Genomic DNA, 18979 nt, shown 5'->3' with positions numbered 1-18979 from the left:
ATCTCCTTTTGAGTGGTAGTGAATATCTTCTTATGTTACATCCCAGGCCAGGAGAAAGCAATAGAAAGGTTCAAAACTGAACAATGTGCCCTTTAAAGTAAATAGTGCTGCAAGAATCTAATTTTAATTACAAAAAAGTGTTTCCCAGATTCTCAGCTGGAGGTTTATTAACTGGAAGGTATTGAAAAAATGCACACATTATCTTCCTGACCTTCTCTTTTCCAAGGCCAGACAAACAGCACCAAGTTGTGTTACAAAAACACTGGTCTGGGCATCCAGTCCAGGCAAATACAGCAGAGTGTGCGTAAGGCACTGCTTGAAAGATGCATTCAGCCACTGATTAAAATTCTGATTTATTAGAATACTTTTCTTCCATTCTCCTTACATTTGAATTGGTATTTCTGCTTATGAGTATGGCTTTAATGCGAGGACTCAGGAAAAGATGCCCATGCACTGCACTTCAGTACTTACCAGAGCGAAAGCCTCTGCTCAATCTCCTTCAGAAAGCCTCGGTGGAACTCATAAATTGGGTCTATGTTAGAGAAGAGTAACGTCATCAGGCCCTCTGGCATTGCACTCTCCTTGATAACAGCGCTGCGAAACCACTGCAGGAACAATCACAAATTACATCATTGTTGTTCCCACTTAAGAAATCTCAAGGAAACGAAAAGCATTAAAGAAAGCGAGGAGCCATTACCACTGTAATAACTTCCAGGTCCTTTAAATACGTCCGTTCTGTAGCAAGAATCTCCTTTGCAATGAAATACGCTTTGTCGGTTGGATAGCGCTGAAAGAGCACAAAATAATCAATAGGTAATACAACATAGGTGCTCTGTTACAAAGCAAAAGCTCAAATCTTACATACATTCTTCCTTGCTACGGGAAAAGAAGGTTTGGTTATAAACAAAGCGTTGTTAAAAATTGCTTGAAGGATGCAGCGTGGCCATTGACTCCATAAGGAACGGAGTTCAGATGACAAAGCCTTCCTTGCGCTGCAACAGAAGGCTCTGGGCTCTTCCTAAGGTACCAAGGAGACAACAGATCTGGCTGAGCACCCATACTCTGCAAGCAAGACAAGCTCTGTGCTTTTCAGTGAGTTCATTAAGTACATTCTCTGCAGCGCTGTGGTCTCACCTTACGTTTCGCCTCATCGTCCTCTTCTATCCTGGCACCACCAGCATCACTGAGGACAGGGCTCAGGAGAGGAGATGAACCCTGGGCAGCTGCGTTCAGGTTGACAGGGAATGCTGGGTTCAAACCCAAGGGACTCTTCAGCACAAGGGAGGAGAGCTGAGAATGGTCCACTGGGAGGCCTGGAGGGGAAGAGAAGCAGAAGATGGAGTGGAAACGAAGAGAAAAAATGCTTTGCATATCCTGTATCTAAGATAATTACCCACTGTTACTGTAAATCATAATTAGTATCTCACATAAAAAAGAAACCCACCCAAAGCAACATGCATCCAAACATTTCAGTGTGTCTCTCAGAGTGAATGGATTTCTTAGCACACCAGTCAAGTAACAGCTCACAACACAGGTCTATGCTGCAAGTAGCAAGAATGCCCCTTTTAGTTCATCCTCTTCTGAAATAAGGATTACTTCCTAGCACAGGGGAAAGTCAGAGCAAACCACTGCACTAATTTCAGCTCCACAACAAAAATCCAGCAGACAAAGCTAGCTGAAATACATGCAGAATTCAGGGGATCTCCAGAGTTGGACTGATGGGAAAGGTAGTAGTTCTGTGCAATCAGGGACTGTGCAATAGATTGTTTGCTGGCCCTTCTGCTTCGTACACCAGCAGAACACCCTGCTCTCAGGTAAGCACCCTGCAGCACAGTGGAAGACAAAGGTTTTCAGTGGGTGGTTACAGCCCTGTTGTACAGTAAAGCCCTTCTGAAGGAGGAGCAGCGTGGGCTGCTTTGCTCTGGACTGCTTATTTCTTTAGTCTGTCTGTGGGCTCTTTAAAGACTTCCAAATAGGTAAGGCACTAATGCAGTGCATCTAAAGCCCATCAGCAGCTCTGCCCCCTTCTGCAGCCCCCTGAGATGCAGCATGCAGACACCCCATGGGCCCTGCAGTGAGCATTGCTGCTCAAAAGCCACTTGGTATGACCAAGTTAAGAGAAACTCCGACTATTCACACTACAACCTTCCTAAAAAAAGCATTTTTCCTTCTGATCTTCCCTACGATAAACAGCCACGCTAGCAGCACTTCCCAGCACTATTTGCTTTGTATTCCAAGCAGAAAGTCAGAGGGGAGGACACCTGACCAAGGGTCCCTTCCCTATCACCGTTCCCATTCCAGATTCAACGTAGCACCACCTCTGCCTGTGAGCCCTGCGTTAACCCGCGCCACCCTTTCCCTATTGTCAGACTACTTCAAAAACCACCTAAAAAAGTCTTTTATTATTAAAAAAAAACAACACCAAGACCCATGCAGCCCCCGTGTGCCCCCTGCCTTCTTTTACACACGCGCTGGGGAGCGGTGGGTCCCTCCATTGGCAATGCAGGAGGCGGGTTGGGCTGGGGAGCAGCAGCCCCGCAGCGCGCAGTTGCGGCAGGACAGTGAGGAGGAAGCGAAGTGCGTAATTTCACATTGACAAATGCAGGAAGCTAAACAGTGCTGCACTCGGTCACCTGGAAGAGATTCAGCTGATGGAGGCTGCAGTTAACTGTTAACACTCTAGGCACGCCAAAGCACGCGCAGAGCCTCCAAATGCTGGCGCATTCCTTCACTCCAGCTACTCATAACAGCAAGGCAGGGGAACAAGCATCTGACATCTGTTTCACCTCCATGGGGAGGACCAGAAGGCCACTTTTGCACAGCAGGGATGGTGAAACGACAGCTCCACAGCCAACAAGGCAGCAGCATGATGGGGGAGGGCAAGGAGCTGCTTTAAATTCTTCCCTTCTTCCATCTATCTCTTACAACATTTATCCACTCCAGTTCTAGCGACTTTCAGTGCGTAAGGAGGGGAAGACTGAAGTTCAGATTTGAAAACAAGAGAAGCTGGGAGTATCACACAAAGCACAGCCATGGGGAGTTCATTATTGGGCTATTTTACGGCTGTTGGAAAAAGCACAAAGCAAAGCCAACTTGAAGCCAGCTGCTGGAACCATCCCCTTACCTTGTATTTCCTTCAAGAGCACATTAATTGTATCCCTCTCACTGACATTGTTAAAGATAATATGCATCTGGGTTACTCCTTGTTTATGTCTGTTCTAGCTTTGGGTTTATTTATATTTTAATGATGCCTATTTAAATTAGCAAAATAGCACCTATAGCCAAAATCCATTTGGAATAACCTGCTCACAGAATTACTGCAGGGCTCCTCTCTAACCTGTCACACTTCTCAGGGCAATTTTGGCAAATAAAGCTGTATTTAAATGCAAGGATTGACAAAAACAAAGCACAGATGCTGATTCTTACACTTGAATGCTTAAAACACTTCAAAGACAGACAACAAGGAGAGCACCCTACTAAAAATGATCATGATGGGATGGCCTAACAGCTATGCAAGGTTTAAATGTTAGCTGTAGGATCCCTTATCAGAAGGGCTGCCCCACTAAGTCCCTATGGGGTGATGCCCTTCAAAGGGAGCCAAGGGCAAATGGCTGCTGCCCTCCTCCATCACTCCCCTCGCACCCAGTTTACAAGACAGCGTATCCACAATCACATTCCACTCTAGGCATTATGTTTAACTTTCAGTCCCACTTCTATTCCCAAACAAAACGTCTACAGAAGATTGCAATCTGAACAATACACACCAATACTGGGTCATGCTCTACTCTCAACCAAGGTATGGAAGAGGGAGACTGCCTTGTGAAACCTGGTCATGAAACTCTAATGACACTGTAAGGTGCCTTGGCTAGGAGAACATTTATTCTATTTCAAACAGAAAAGTAACGAAAAATAAAGCTAAAAAGCCCACGATGTCATTTATATCAAAGTTTTCCTTATTTTATTGCATAAACAATTAGAATTATGAATTAGTACAAATCTGTAGGTCCATAACCAGCAATCTCAACAGACACAAAAGTATTATAAGAGTCCCAACATGTAATTCAATAAAACATTTATGGTATAAAAGATAAAAGTTCAAGAGATCAACCAAGGAATTCCAGCCTTCTTTGTTTCCTTAATGTAATCCTTTCCTGAAAGAATAGCACCTATTTCACTGGGGAGTCACTCTAATCAAGGCACGTGTACCTCTGTACATATTGAGAAGCAGGCATTTCTGGTTTCATCCCAAGCTGCTGAACAGCCCAACCTTGTGCTGCCATCCTGCACATGCAAGCAGCAGCAGGAGGATATTGTGATTGGAAAATACATAGCAGCACCTTCCCACACAGCAGGTTCAATGAACCGTGCCCCAAAGCTATGGCATGCTCTGTGGACTAAGCCTGTAAGAGCCCACCAGCATATAGCAAACTAAGTGGGTCTTCGGGACTGTGAACTCTCCCCACGTTCATACAGGGTGTATATGTATGCCCACACATACACATGGCATTTGTGACAGCTTCGCTGCAGGATCTACTAAAAACTACAGCTAAAAGTCTACAATGAGAACTGCAGTGTATATGCATTCACTCAGTCGATACCTGATAAGTTCAGCTTTGGATGTTATGCAAAATGACAATAATGGGAATGACTTACCAACAGGTTTGCACCAAACTGCACACAGAAATGACGTTTATTGGCACCTCCAGAAACTCTTACCCTCATTAAGGTTTGCAGCTGAACAGAAACTACCACCACCACAGGAAGAAACCACCAACCAAAAAGAGGAAAACCACCCTTATAGAAAACCACCTATGACCACAATACAAACATACACAGGAAAAAGGAGATCAGGAGTTGCCATTTATCCAGCAACGCAGAAACTCACTGGAAATTAAAGTGAAAGCTGAGAGCAAATCAACGTGTTGCCCCACTGAGACAAAATGCAATAACTCCTGGGAAATATACAGCACTTAATACTCGAATGATGAGTGCATATATTCAACTTACCAAGAACAGGCACAAGCAATAATAAAGGCTGGTAAGGCTTTAAAAGTTTAACCGGGTTGCTGAGTGGTCAAAGAATATCCTGTGACCAGAGGTCTGTGCAAATGATCAGCTCCACTAATGACATACACCAAGATGCAGGTGTATGTATATATTCTCCTGTAGTGCTTGACATTCACAAATGCACTGAAGTGTGAATGGTTGTAAATAGGCACATGCGGTAATACAGGTGCAGAGTACCTTACCCTTTGAAGACATTCATTCCTTAATGTCTTCTAGTCACACTGCAAGGCACATGTTGAGTACCACCAGAGAGCTGTAGCTATCAGCCTAACTCATTGGGGAACACCACTGATGTGGACATACCTTCTGCAGCTGCATGAATTTGGTAACACGGGTTGTATTTGTACAGGCAGCCTGGAACAGAAGAAAGTCCCAGTGGTTCTTGCTGCTGAAAAAACCACAGTGCTAAAAGCTGCACGTTGACAAGAGATCCATGTCTCTCAGACAGCGTTACACACATCCTCACCTCCCACAGCTGGGGGCAGAAAGCAAACAAGAACAAACGTACCAAAAAGTGACTGACACAGGGAGAGAAGATGCACATCCACCTGCCACAAACAAGCGAAGCTTCGCAGCCAGGTTTTCACCTGCCCCTACCACAACTCATCCAACTCCTCCTCAAGGTGAGCCAGCATTGTAAAAAGACAATGGAGCAAACTGCAAGGAGTAACATTGACAGCTTGACAGCAGAGCTGGTGTTCAGGACATAACACACTGAGGTTCACCCATTCCCTCAATGCTATTCAAAGACAAAGCACAGAGAAGGGAAAGCCCTTCCTTCCCTCACTCCCTGCTGCTGTATCAGCAGCAAGGACATAACCAGCAGGTGCTGGAGGCACAGACAGCAGTACTGAACTCCTATAGAAACAGCACTGCAGCAGTCTATCAGCCAGGAACGGGTTTTGGACCTCCTTGGAAGGATTCTGGTTGTATCTAAGCAGCACGTACCCTTGCTCCACTCTTCCACACTCCACATCTGGAAATGAGAAAGCAGCGGACTGTTTGCTGTACACCACAGCGTACACTCCTAGCAAAGGATACTGATTTTTAGGTGCTCACCAGTGCTGTCTCTATGTGAGCATCCCCAGCTCAGATATAAAGCAGAGCCAGAAGACAGGAAAGGTCAGCATTCATTTAACCAAAACCTTATTCTGATCAGTTCTGTACCTGGGTCAAGGCTCTCCTTCCCACACTCCTTACCCCAGCCCATCCTCTCCTGTGGTTCCACACACCTTGCTCTAAGCTAATCAGATCTCCAACTCCTTTGGGAAACAAACTGGGCATCACATTAAGGCTCTTACTACTTAGAAACACACACATCCCTGAGATTTAGAATTGCCAACTGCCAACAGAAGATCGGCATAGCTGCAAAGTATAAGGAGACGTACTAAAGACACCTTTTAGTACCAAGTGCTCTGCAAGAAAACATTCTTAGCAAGCCTTCTCTCGTGACTAACTGGTATGTTTGTTGAAAACACTCCCACAAGGTTTTCTCTTCTGAAGATCTTGGGAGCTTTTGAAATGCTACAGAATGTAGCAGGACTTACTCCCATACTGAGCATTTGTTACGATTTAGAGACAATGCTTGTGGTTTAGGCATGAAACATAAAGCAGAGGCAGACGTGGTTATATGCAAATAGCCCCATCTTGACTTTTTTACTTAAAAATGAAAGAAATTAAAGGCCACTTTTTAAATCTTACATTGATATTCATCCCTGACTCTGCTACCTGTAGGAGAGCCAGGAGATATAAGTCTGTTTTCTGTTTTTCAAGTGACATAATGTCATTGTGGGAAGGAAACCAGCCTGAAACACACATAAAGGTACCACCTGTGACACAGCTGAAGACCCCTTCTAAGTGCCTATTCACAAATCCATGAGATTATATCTCCACAGGTATGAATCAAGTCAAACAAAGAGCTAGAATGCACATTCAGTAGAAATACAAAACTAAACTTGTATTAAAAAGAAATAAGACCAATTATACAGCTGCACATTCCTCTAAGGCCAAGCTAGTGCTGTGTTCTAAATGTGCTTTGTTGTCCTGTGCCACTGGCAAAGGCAACCAGATTCTAATGAAACAACAGCAATTCCACTCAAACACAACTGCCACAGCACTTGTAAGTGCCATGGAAAATAATCCTGCCTCACTAAATACTGAACTAAAAGGAACAGGTGACCAAAGGATGTTTTACTTCCTCTCACTTTACCATGGAGAGGAATTCCCCTGAACTTTCAGTTAACAGAATTTTGTGAGACAATGGTATTTTTTTCATGCTTGACTAAGGAATGAAGGTCTTTTAACAGTATACTGAGCCCAAAGCTAAGAAAGTCAATATGAATGATACTGAGTATGAAATTACACTTATCACCATAAGCTGATTATTTTGAGGCACTGCTTGTGCTCGTACCGTACCTTCTCCTTTAATAAGAAAGGCCATATTTTAAAGAAAAATTAAAGCTTTCACCACATTTACCCCCACCTCTCTTCCCTAAATCAAGTGGATTCTCATGAGCTAATTCATAAGTACTTCAATGTAGCACAATAAAGGAAAGGTGAGACAAAAATGCAATGCAAACTAAGTGCTTTCATAGTCTATGTATGCATCTCCAAACTACTGCAAAGCAGAAGGGTGCTTTTGTTTGTTGCTGTACTACTGAAGGCACCTTATGGTCAGAAAATATGAGCGTCTTCGCAAGAAGCTTTGCTGGCTCTCATATTCACTTGATCACGTTGCATAGTTTTGCACCTTAAAAATCATCCTTCATAGCTGACTTGAAGACTGTCTCTTCTTTTTGATTATGGGGGAAAAAACCCAAACACAAAACACCAAGAACTCTCGCCAGCAAAAACGACTGCTGTAATCACAGACTGCATATTTATATCACTCCTTACAGACATGTTCAGAGCCAAAAAAAATCCTTCGATATACTGTAATTTGCAAACTGATGGTCCTTAACTTCTCTGAAATCAGTGTTTTTTGTCCCTCAATGTGGTGTTTTGCAAACATTGTGGCCTGTTCTGACACACTCTGGACGCAGTGTGTTGTACAAAGCACAGAACTGAAGCTGGTGTGCTTTAAGGGAACTGAAGACAGGAAAAAAAATGATCAGCTGTGGTATGTGATTTAAAATCCTGCCACTGGGTTAGAGTTCTCTTGTTTAAAGTGACTGACATCACTCCATTCTGACTTCTAAGTCTGAACAGCTGAGAGGAATCCACCACAAAAATGAAGAGTCAGTGATTGACGTGAGTCTTCTCCGTCCAGTCTTCTTGAGTCAGATTCTTTAAATTATTCTGAAAGTCAAAAGTTAAGTTCTCACCGGTTGCTTGAGCAAAAGGATTACTAAAGAAAAGGTTGACATCCAGAGGCGCAGCAGTTTCAGAGTCCCAGGAGTCTGTATCTGTACTGCTGGAGTCTTCAGTGGTGGTGGGAGGGTAGCTCAGCTGCTCCAGCTGGTCAATGATGTCAGTGAACTGAAAGGCTGAACTGGACTCGGAGCGCACTGAGTAGGCTGGGAAGTTCACCATGGAGCTCGCCTCAGAGTGGTTAGCAGAGCTGTACGTGTGCAGGGAGGACGTACCATTGAGTGGCAAATTGTTGAGGGAGCTGCTCTCGGATCGGTTGTTGATGAGTGAGCTCGTTTCAGAAGGGCTCAGGAGGCTCTGCATTCGGCTTGCTTGTGCCTTAACCTCAAACAGCTCCGAGGTGTTGGATGGTCTCTCATTGCCATTGAAGTCACTCCCTTCTTCAAATTCAAACTCGTCTTCCACATTCATATCTACTGCTTCTGTTGAGTACCTGTCAGGGCTTGACTGAGGAGAGACTGCATTTTGTTGAAGGGCATCCTTTGTTAAGCCTGGAGGCTCTGATGCGTGCTTAGAAAAATCAGAACCTTTTAAATCTAAACCGCTGTACACGTAAGAAAATGCCTCAGAGCCCCCTGCAAAAAAGGATATTTCTGCAGGGTCATCATCAATAAACTCTTCTGACACCTGTAACTGTGAATTTGTCAGTGTGAACAGAGGGGCACCCCTATCGCAGTGTTGATGCTCTTTTTCAGCAACAAAACCACCTGTGGTAAAGTCATCCTCATCATTGTCATTTTTACAAAGAGCAGCCCTATTCTCCTTGTTACTCTTCTCTACATCTAAATCTAAACCACAACCACTCTCAACAACAGGACAAGCAGGGTTACAGTTTCCTGCAACACTACCAAACCCAACACCTTGGAATGACTGGAACATGGGAGATCCAGGCTGCTGCACCAGTTTCCTCCCCGTTTCTTCTGCAGGCATCGGGGTGTTTTTGTCCGGAATCCTTGTGTACGATGCTCGGGGGTCCAAGGAGGAAGGGCTGCCTTCTGCAAAGATGGGCAGGATGGTAGGAGCAGCTGAGGAATGAACGGAGTGGAAGGAAACAGTCGCTGAGGCAGGAGACCCCGGGGTCCTCAAGCCCTCAGGGAACGCGATGCTCTGAGGGAGAGAAGTAAAAACACAAAGGGTAACAGCTCATCCTACCATATTCCTAGGCAGCCATCCTGGAAAGCTGACTGTCAGCTTCACTGACTGGACTACGTGGAGTCACACAGAACTAACCTGTTTTGGCACATCTGTGTTTGAAGTGTGAGTGGACACTCTGACTCTGCTGTGCCTCCTGCAGAAGAGAGAGCAACCTGTGAGTATCCAAGACAAGAGCCAGCCTCCTCCCTTTCCCTTTCATTCTAAGAGCCAATAAAAAGTCTCAAGATGCATTTCATTATTATCTTTTAACAATTAATTCAACTGTTTAGGTTGGATCACCAGGTTCATCCATCAACCTAACACAAGTTATGCTGTCATACAGGAAAGGTGCTCAGCTGAGCACCTCAAGACACTAAAACTACTCATGAATAGCAGATTACAGAAAGCCTTCCTATTAAAAATATTGCAAAATTTCATGACTTTAAAAGCAGTTCTAATTTAGGAAGTAAGAAGGCTGTGAAAGACTCAACCAAATGTCACCTGACAAAATAATCTGGATTTACCTTTCATATGGAGTTTTCTTCATCCCACTGTCTTTAATATAATCCACTAGCTGCTTCTGTGTTCGTCCACTGTGAATCCACAAAAGTAGCAAAGTTATGAAAAGCAGTAGATAGGAATTACAAATGGAGTTACTTGAGAATAATTTTCCCATTTGAGTTCATTTCCTAAGATAGAAGCAATTCAGCTTCAGCAAGCGTATGATGTTCCTCCATACCTGTATCTGAACGATGACCCTCTGGTGAAGAAGACTGCTTTAGCCTTTGGCTTTGGCTGATCAAAGAGCCTAAAAAATGTGTGGTATTCAACACAGATTTTCCAGAAGTTCTTACATTCATCCCTACTTCCCAAAAGAAACTCCAGTGTATCTTGGTATGGGCCCTGGGAAAAAAAACAAGAGCCAAGTGGAACATAAGATGGCAATGGAAGAGAAAAGGAAAAAACAGATCTCAGCAAAAAGGCTCAAAAGATGCGGTGTTCTGCTGAGTCCTTTCTCACATACATGAAAGCTATGAATATGATTTTCATGCAATCATTCATTTACTTTAAAACTACTTCTTACATAGAAAATGTAAAAGCACTTATCACACACTTGACTAAGGCTATTTAAGTGAAATGGTAGTGTTTTTCAAAGTACTTTTACTTCTTAAAAGCTCTGATGCTTTTCCCATGTCCTTTGATTTAGAACAGGCTGGACAATGGTGTGTGTGTGGCAGAACACAGTTATCACATGGCATTCCTGAGGGTCTCACTGTGAGATGCACGACTACACATGCAGTCAGTGCGTCCTGTTTCAGATTTCTGAGGTATACATCACTGTATTATGTTCAACCTTGGTTTTCCATTCTAAGGCAGCCTTGTGCTGAACACAATCCAGTCTTTAAGTGTGGAAACAACAAAGAAAGTGATGATAAATTTGATATTTGCTGTCAAAAATGTGTTGTAAATCATCCCAAGCATGAAAAATACCTTCTGCTATAAGGACATATTAGAAAAATCAGGCTATAGTAAGAATAATTGTATAGTTCTTAAAACTAAGCTCCAACAATGTAATCTCAGCCATTTAATGCTTCCTGAAACACGTCAGATTGCTTTACTATGGAATCAAGGGACTCTGTACCACAGTTTTCATTTAAGCAGCACATATTCAACAAGTTCCTGGATAAAACTGCCATATAAAGCAATCACTTCCGTATTAGCAGTGTACTGTAATGTTGTCTTAAGGAGCTACAGCCAAAAGCACTCCCTGCTGTGCCTTTATCTGAGCAACAAAGATTGACTATTTCAATGCTTAGGTTATCCTAGATCATGTTGGACTACAGTGGATCAAAGAGCTTAGATGACTCTTAACATCCATTTATATCCAAGACAAATAGGAAATACAACCTTTTCATAGTTAAAAATAAAAAGTTACTCTGAAACACCAGGTTCTTCATTTCTCTTCCTGTAGTATTTACAACATGCCCTTGCCTTTGTCAGAGATACATGAAGATGAAATCTATGGTGACAGGCATAAGGTGAGAAAGATTTTTACTTGAATGGTGAAATTGCCTGTTTCTCTGGCAATGTCTTATAAAGTCACAGATTGAAGAGTTTTTCCATATAAGTATATACATACAAATATATGTAATTTTTCCAACACTGACAAGGTAGTTACTGTGGCAAAACTTACACAGACCTCTGGGTGGAGTTTAATAAGAAAGCGTTTCCTCTTGAAGCTCAGTTTACGGACCTTGGACCAGTTAAAGGTATTGATTTTCGTATTACCCTGAATTAAAACAATAAAAAGTTTGCAAAAAAGTTTCAGAAGAATAGTAAAACTAATTCTTTTGCAAGCACAGAAATACATGAACGGGCACCCAACCCATTCCGCTCATAGGAAATAGGAATCTGTTTCTAGTAACAATATTAACTTAGGAAATCTTATCCTTTAACACAAAAGCCAACTACAACCTGTATGATGTCTGTGTATCTCTGAGCAGAAAACTGAAGGAAAACCTGGAGAACTGGGATGTAAAAACTATTTTCTATGTACTTCTATGTGTCAAGAACAATATTATCCTAGCAAAAATACACTGCAACACTAAAGCAAGGGAAAATGAACACATACACCGACATTACAGAACTGTTTTAGGGCTGTATGGAATAGATTGATTGTTATTTCTGAATGTGTATGTAAGTAACATTCAAATAGATGATATAAAACATTTTTATTTGGTGTCACTGTTAGTTCTGTTAGTTCTTTACACTCTTCCATCTCCACCTCCAAGGGCAAACTGCTACACACAGAGATTTGTGGGCCTAAGTGATACTCTACTGACCATAAAATACATCCTAGATTTTTACCATCAGACATGCTTGGGAGTAAGCCTTATTTTAATTTCAAGACAAACTAATGCAAAAACAGCTAGACATGCATGGTAGGCTTTGCCCACCTTACCTGGAATACTAGCACACCCATGTGTGAAACAGCGAGATTAATTTTTGTGCCCTCACGATCAGATGCAAGGTGAAACCTGATGCCGTACATCTCCAGTTTCCGAGCAATTTCAAGCACTTGGAAGTCTGATTCGGCAGGAGTTTGACCCCTGTAATAAGGAAGAAAAACAAACTTTTCAGTTCAATTGGATTGCACAACAATGCTGACGTGGCTAAAATACTCCACTTGTAATTCCGGCACTAAAAAGGAATTTTCTATCTAATTGAGTTTGACACGTTCAAGTTAAGCATTATATTGAAACTTCTGCACAATAGAAAAAACATTCAATAGCAGACAACCAGCCTAAAACACATCCCAGAGACAGAGGCCGTGAAACAATCATTAACTAGCCCAGCGATTCCAACTTAAGAACAGTAGAGTTCAACAGACCAGCATTTAATCTGCAGTGTCCTTCATTTTGCTTTGTAATATACATGTTAATATTAACCTGACACAAAGTGAAACCCTTCTGTAAGCAGCACGATGGAAACAAAGCAAACACTGTGAGCGTTCCAGGTTGGATCTCAGGACTGATTGCAGGGGGGCTGGAACTACATGATCCTTGAGGTCCCTTCCAACCCGGGTCATTCTGTGATTCTGTGACTGCACAACTATTACACCAATATGACTGGGAGCGAGGCATTCCCCTGCCTTTGACTGCTCAGTTTCCTCCTTGCCAAAGAATCATCAGAAATGATTTTAAAAATCATTTTTGAAGCATCATCTGCTGTTGAAATAACGTTGAAACCATGAGAGGGAGGTACCCAAATGGAGCATCTCCTGCTCCATACACAAGAGGTCCAAGCAAGCGGTACTGAGACACCACTCACATATGTGGTGCTTGTGAACAGCCAACACTTTATTTCCCTGAAGCAGAGGCTTGTACTTTCTTCCCTCCCTGTTTTTCACCACGAGGGGGAGAGTTCAGTGGATTAACACTGTTTTTTCCTGTTTGCTGAGGCAGGAGCTGGTGGGAAGCTGAATCCTCCTCCAGCACCAATAGAACAGACACGTGGGGAGCTGCCTGGGCACTGCCAGCCTACAGGCACCTCCCTGCTGAAATAAGGGCTACCTTGCTTCCAAGCAAGAGCTGTGCGAGGCATGGGCAGAGCTGTAGCACTGGAAACACTTGTGCTGCCTGCCATTCAGCCAGGACAGGCATGATGGGGACACAGGAGAGGAAAGTGCCCTCTGCTTAGGGCCAATGAGCACTGAAACCAGCTGAGATTTCTGCACACACACACAACAGTCACACACAGATGTCAGAAGCCCTGTTTCCAAGGAACATTTCTCAAGCAGAGGAGAAGTTGTTTATCACAGGATCTATTTTGGTGTACGATGCGGTGCCAGCACCATCAGCACTGCATCACTCCTCCTGGCTTGCCTTTGTAGGCATCCTCCCCCTGCCCATCTCCAGTCATGTTTTAAGTTAAACAACTTCGGACTCTATGTGCATTTCCCTTAGATACAAATGAAGAACACTGAAGTAAGCAGCTACATTTAAACATAACAGAAGAGGAAAGAGGATTTTCTACCTTTTTCCCAACTGGAGAAAGCAAAGATTCCCTGAATTTCCTGACTTTGCAAATTCTAGCCTTGTTGCAATGTCAGTGTAACAGGGCGTGTAAGTACAATGCAAGTGTATGAAGCACAGAGGGAACAAAAATCTGTTCTCAAACAGAAAAAGAAATGCCAGCCAAGCTGCATGAAGAGCAATGGGGCTGCACCACCAGCAGTGTAACAACCACACATGTTAGTTATGGCTGGGAGCTCAAACTGCTAAAGCAGATTTCCCTGTCTCTGACTAAAATGAGGAACGCTGGAATAAGCATTTTTATTACAGCTTGAAGCATCACTAGCATTTCTTCCACAGATTCCTTAACTGTGTCAAAATAGTTGAAGCACCGTGACTTCTGTTTGTTAAACACATCCAAGACCAAAGAAAAAAGTCAGATCATCAATATTAATTTTGGCCACAGCTCCTTGAGTCGCACTCTAAGAGCGCTGTGTGGAGCTGCCACCCACACCAATTCCTGGTATAATTCTTCTCAATAGAAGTGCACGAAGAATGAATGAGGTGCTTTGTCCTTTGAGAGGATGCTAAGGTTGCCGGAGGATGGGAACTGCTGCTGGAGGGGAACACAAACAAAAATTAGGACAAAATAGCAACCAGAAAATGGGAAATTCTCGATGAACAGCACAGCATAAACTGATGCAGAACCACCAGCATTGCACGTTCTGACCCACCAGATACAAGCAGAAGCCCAGCGCGGCTCAAGAACAATAAGGAAATTTTTTAAGAGTGTCCTCATAGACAAAACCTGCTCACACCTACCAAAGAAGGAAGAGGCTGCGGCAGGGAAAGCCAGGAGCGGTGCCAAGCAGCTCACACTGCACAACAAACATTTACAAATGAGATGCAGTTTCAGAGTAATTACCCTCAGATGTTTGCTGGAGACTAAGCTGCACAGACCAGCCTGAAAACAATCTGGTCTAATTTTGTTCATCCATTAAGCAGATAAATCTACTTACTCTTCCCCAGGTCAATGGACAACAGGCTATCTTTCACAAGTGTTTTCCTGCAAAAACTGCTGTCAGCACAACAGATTTAGAGGTAAATTCTGCTTACATACCTTCATTTAGACAGATATTTGTGAAGGGTTACAGTATTCACATGGCAGTTGGGGCAATGGCTTCAAAGCATACACTGCTAAAAGCTCTGCAATCAGCACAGCTTGTCAAAGCAGCAACACAATGTTTTAAAGCACACGCAGTCGAGGTGCTGCAGTTTTACATATTGTTAGAACACGCAGCAATCAAAAATACAGCTTTTTCCTTATTTATAAATGTTGTACACAGCATCCTATTTATTTATTAATTGTAATCCTGGACAGGCTGTGAAAGCACCTGAGGGACAACAGTAAATGGAGATAGGTATAAATGCAACAAATCTTCCTGACTTACACAAATACACAAACACACCAAAAACTCACCAGTCATTTGAAGGCGTGCAAATTGTGTTAAACAAATCCATCAAGCAAAACAGAGTCAAAGATCTTCTTCAGGCATCCACGGTAATGCTTAACTCTGATCTACAGCCCCCCATTCTCCCCCCATCAAGCGCTCCACTTGCATTACTTGCAGGTAGGCAGAAAGCATCATATTCAGAGTGTTTGGAGCACTCAGATGTAACCACACAACAGCAGCTTCAAAATACAAAGGTAGCACAGAAGCAAAGAGCTCTAGTGAACCCAGGCTCTCACTGTAGCAAATAACCAACCTGCTGTTCCAAAAATACAGCCCCTCTTATTTACTGTTCCTGCATTTGCAAAGTTAAATATAAAACCCGTGTTTCTATATTTGTGAGTATAAATATTTGTAAAAGGAAGAAAACAGGCGTGTTTAATAGGAAATAAGCTTGCAGTCTCATCCTTCTGAATACAACTTTTTGCTCTTGTTCTGATACAGAGGGGTTACACAGATCCTGCTTTCCCCCCTCTCCTACCAGCTCTAATAGCTCAGCTGAAGCTACACAACACCCAAGCGCAGCCTTCTAACATAAAGACACCAGAGATGAAACACCCCTGAGGGCCACGCGTGCTCCTGCCCAGCAACTCACGTGTGGTGCCAGAAGGAATCCTGCTGCCACCCCAGGCTGAGAAAGGCAGATCGAAGTGCCCTGCTTGGTGCTGCAGAGAAATGGACAGCACACTGCTACACCAGCGAGCGTGGTGAAAGCAAAGCGAGGGCTGCAGAGCACGGGGTCAGAAAGAGAAAGGATGATGCAGCAGTGAGCTGGAGAGGAGCCACCCCCTCAGCAATGGGTTCCCTTTTTGGAGGCTGCGCTGGCAGCTGAAGGAAGGAGCAGACTGTTAAAGATAGGGAGGGGGGTAAGGAGGTGAAAGGAAGGAAATAGAAAAAGAAAACCCCAAAATAAAGCTATGAAGCAAAAGTACGGTAAGAGAAAAGTGAAATAATTTGCTCATTTAGCAGCATGGCATCGGCAGGAAGGAGGCAGACAGGGTCTGTGCTTCCACTTGCTCCTTGCAATAGAAACGTGGAAAAAAGGGTGCAAACACTGAGAAAATGCAGGACCTTCACCAGTCTTACTAAAAATGGAAAAGGGTGCCCAGTACTCACTGGGTAAGGACGCAGAGAAGAGACGAGTAAGGAAGTGCCAGCTATTTTTAGGGTTGCAGCGCTTCCAAAAGTACATCTATGCAAGAGAAATTTTCCAAAGAAGAAAGGAGGTGTAAAATATCTTCAGTCGACTCAGGTAGTGCTGGCAATTGCTTTAAAGGAGATCTCAAATAATTATGTTAGATGCAATTACCATTAAACTAATGACAAGTAAACCCATGAAGCACGGAATCCTTTCCCACTTAACTTTCCTCCTTTCTTCCAGGTAAAAATACAGAGTTCCGTAGTGCATGGAATTATTAAAAGGAGCTTTCTGAAAAAATAAAAGCTCAAGGCTGACAGAATTACGAGTCCTTGGCTCTGTATTCAAAGTAGTTCCATATTTGTGGCACACAGCTCCTTGGTCTCTGATCAATTCATTGTTATTTCAAAGATACGCGAACTATAGAAGCAGTTATTGCATCAATTCTGATCCAAGTTATTTCTCTCCTTCTAACTCCCAACTCTCGTCTTCACCCTAAAACGAGTACAATGTAATTTATTCCTATTCATGCAAAAGCAACACCTATAGACTTTGCAAACCTGAAATTCTGGGGAACGATTCTGCTTCAAGCCATTATTACAAGCTCACGACAGGTTTCTGTGCTGCATTATTAAGAGTACACTGGAATATTACGTGAGGAAAAACTATTGCTCAACAGCTTTGTCCTCTTCTGTTTCACTCACTCTCTCAATTACCACACTAGAATTAATTTAACCAGCATTACAAAAAACATTCATTATTATTGTCTCCTGTCCTCTTATAAATACCTGCTGTCCTACTGCAGTCCACTGCATTTGCAGAAGTGCAGACATTTAAACAAATTTCTTACTATGCTTTCCTTTTGCCACCAGTGTTTAATTCAAGCCACATGTATATACAGAAAGTCAGCACACACAAACCTGTAAGCTGCCCCCAGACAAAACTGCCTTGTTCTCAGAGTTTAAATAGCTGCACTGCCATATTCAGATGTAAAACGTGTATTAAACTGTGTTAAAACTCCTAATTAAAAAGTCTCGACAATAGCTATTGATAAGTTCAATCGTTCTCATCAGACACAGCATGTGTGCAGCAAATACAACCTGTCACCATCCCATCATACCATGCACTCACCTCTATGGAGCCAGCCCTCCTGCTCCCCAACCCCAGGTCCCATCAGTGGAGCACCACCACCCTCACTTACACATGTTTCCTGTGGAACTCCAGGATCTTCCCTTGGATTCTTTCCTGGTTTGGCAAATATCGATTTACTTTCAGGTGCTCTCGATCTTCCGATTCATCAAAATCCCCTATTTCAGCTATTAGAGGAAAAAAATGTGTAAGAATAGAAAGAAACAATGGAGCAGGAATGATAACAGAAAATGCTTGGTAAGGAACTGGGGGGGAAGACCCCAGAGTATTTTCCTTTCACTGTTTGAAATGTTTGTTTTATGCTTTGTACCCAAATTCACTTTAGAAAACATTCACACTTACCCCAGGCAGATTTCCTGGGGCTTACAGCAGCACATATCTACACCTTTCAGAGATGATGCTTAAGAAGAGATTTATACATGAAGTGTGGATCAATCGTGTAAAAGAGTTTCTATCTGATAAAACATGAGGCCAGAAGCCTTTGGTTTGGAGGAGAAAATCATAACGCACACAGAACCCACAGCAGATGTATATAAAGTTACGAGGAGAATGGAAAAAATATACATTATGAAACCCTTTCTTTTCCTTTCTTGCACAAGCCAAAAAATTAAGCTGTGAAGCTCATTTTCATTGAAGAATGCCAAAATAAAGAAGCCAATTGAGAAAAGAATCTGACAAATATGAGGAAGTAAAGCTCAAGGGCAACTAAATGAAGAGTTAAGGAATCAATCCGACTTAGAAGGGCCACATGCAAAGATGATTGGATGGCTGCAGTAACGGAAGTATCACCATATGCTTGCTCTGTTTCTCACGTCTTCCCCATAGCATCTGCTACCAACTACTGTCAGAGAAAGGAGAGCGGACTAAACAAACTAATAACCTCATCCAAGACAGATGTTCTTCAACAGAGCATAGCAATATCCTGTTTAAATTCAAGCCAGCGTACAAAACAACATGAGAAAGACTGGAAGGCACTTTTGTAAAATAATTTGATGTGAAGAAGAATCATTCTTTCTCGCTTCTACTTTTTGAGTACAATAAAAGCAAGATGGGTAAAGGGCAGACACTGAGGTTTGCTCAGCAGCTCCACACTGCCC

At 42.9% G+C, this 18979-nt stretch overlaps 1 protein-coding gene across 9 annotated transcripts in view; it reads right to left on the bottom strand.

Annotated features, from left to right (window-relative positions):
- FARP2 (FERM, ARH/RhoGEF and pleckstrin domain protein 2) overlaps window positions 1-18979 on the bottom strand; it is a 47082-nt gene that overhangs the window by 11123 nt on the left and 16980 nt on the right. For 7 of the 9 annotated variants that reach the window (XR_001557071.2, XR_001557072.2, XM_015871067.2 and 4 more), the window contains exons 7-16: window positions 17935-18049; window positions 12533-12680; window positions 11765-11860; window positions 10310-10473; window positions 10095-10163; window positions 9667-9724; window positions 9297-9543; window positions 1135-1313; window positions 698-787; window positions 472-605 (exon numbers count right to left, since the gene is read on the bottom strand). Coding sequence is in view for 7 of the 9 variants with exons in the window: in XM_015871067.2 (XP_015726553.1) it covers window positions 472-605; window positions 698-787; window positions 1135-1313; window positions 9297-9543; window positions 9667-9724; window positions 10095-10163; window positions 10310-10473; window positions 11765-11860; window positions 12533-12680; window positions 17935-18049 (1300 nt within the window). In the remaining 2 variants the exon portion in view is untranslated. Of the gene's footprint in view, window positions 1-471; window positions 606-697; window positions 788-1134; window positions 1314-9296; window positions 9544-9666; window positions 9725-10094; window positions 10164-10309; window positions 10474-11764; window positions 11861-12532; window positions 12681-15564; window positions 16129-17934; window positions 18050-18979 lie in introns of those variants that run through there. The other 2 variants (XM_015871070.2, XM_015871073.2) reach the window with 2 other exon arrangements.

The sequence above is a fragment of the Coturnix japonica genome, chromosome 9 (assembly GCF_001577835.2).
Source record: "Coturnix japonica isolate 7356 chromosome 9, Coturnix japonica 2.1, whole genome shotgun sequence".
Taxonomy (NCBI): Eukaryota; Metazoa; Chordata; class Aves; order Galliformes; family Phasianidae; genus Coturnix; species Coturnix japonica.
This window is presented reverse-complemented; position numbering and strand designations above follow the sequence as displayed.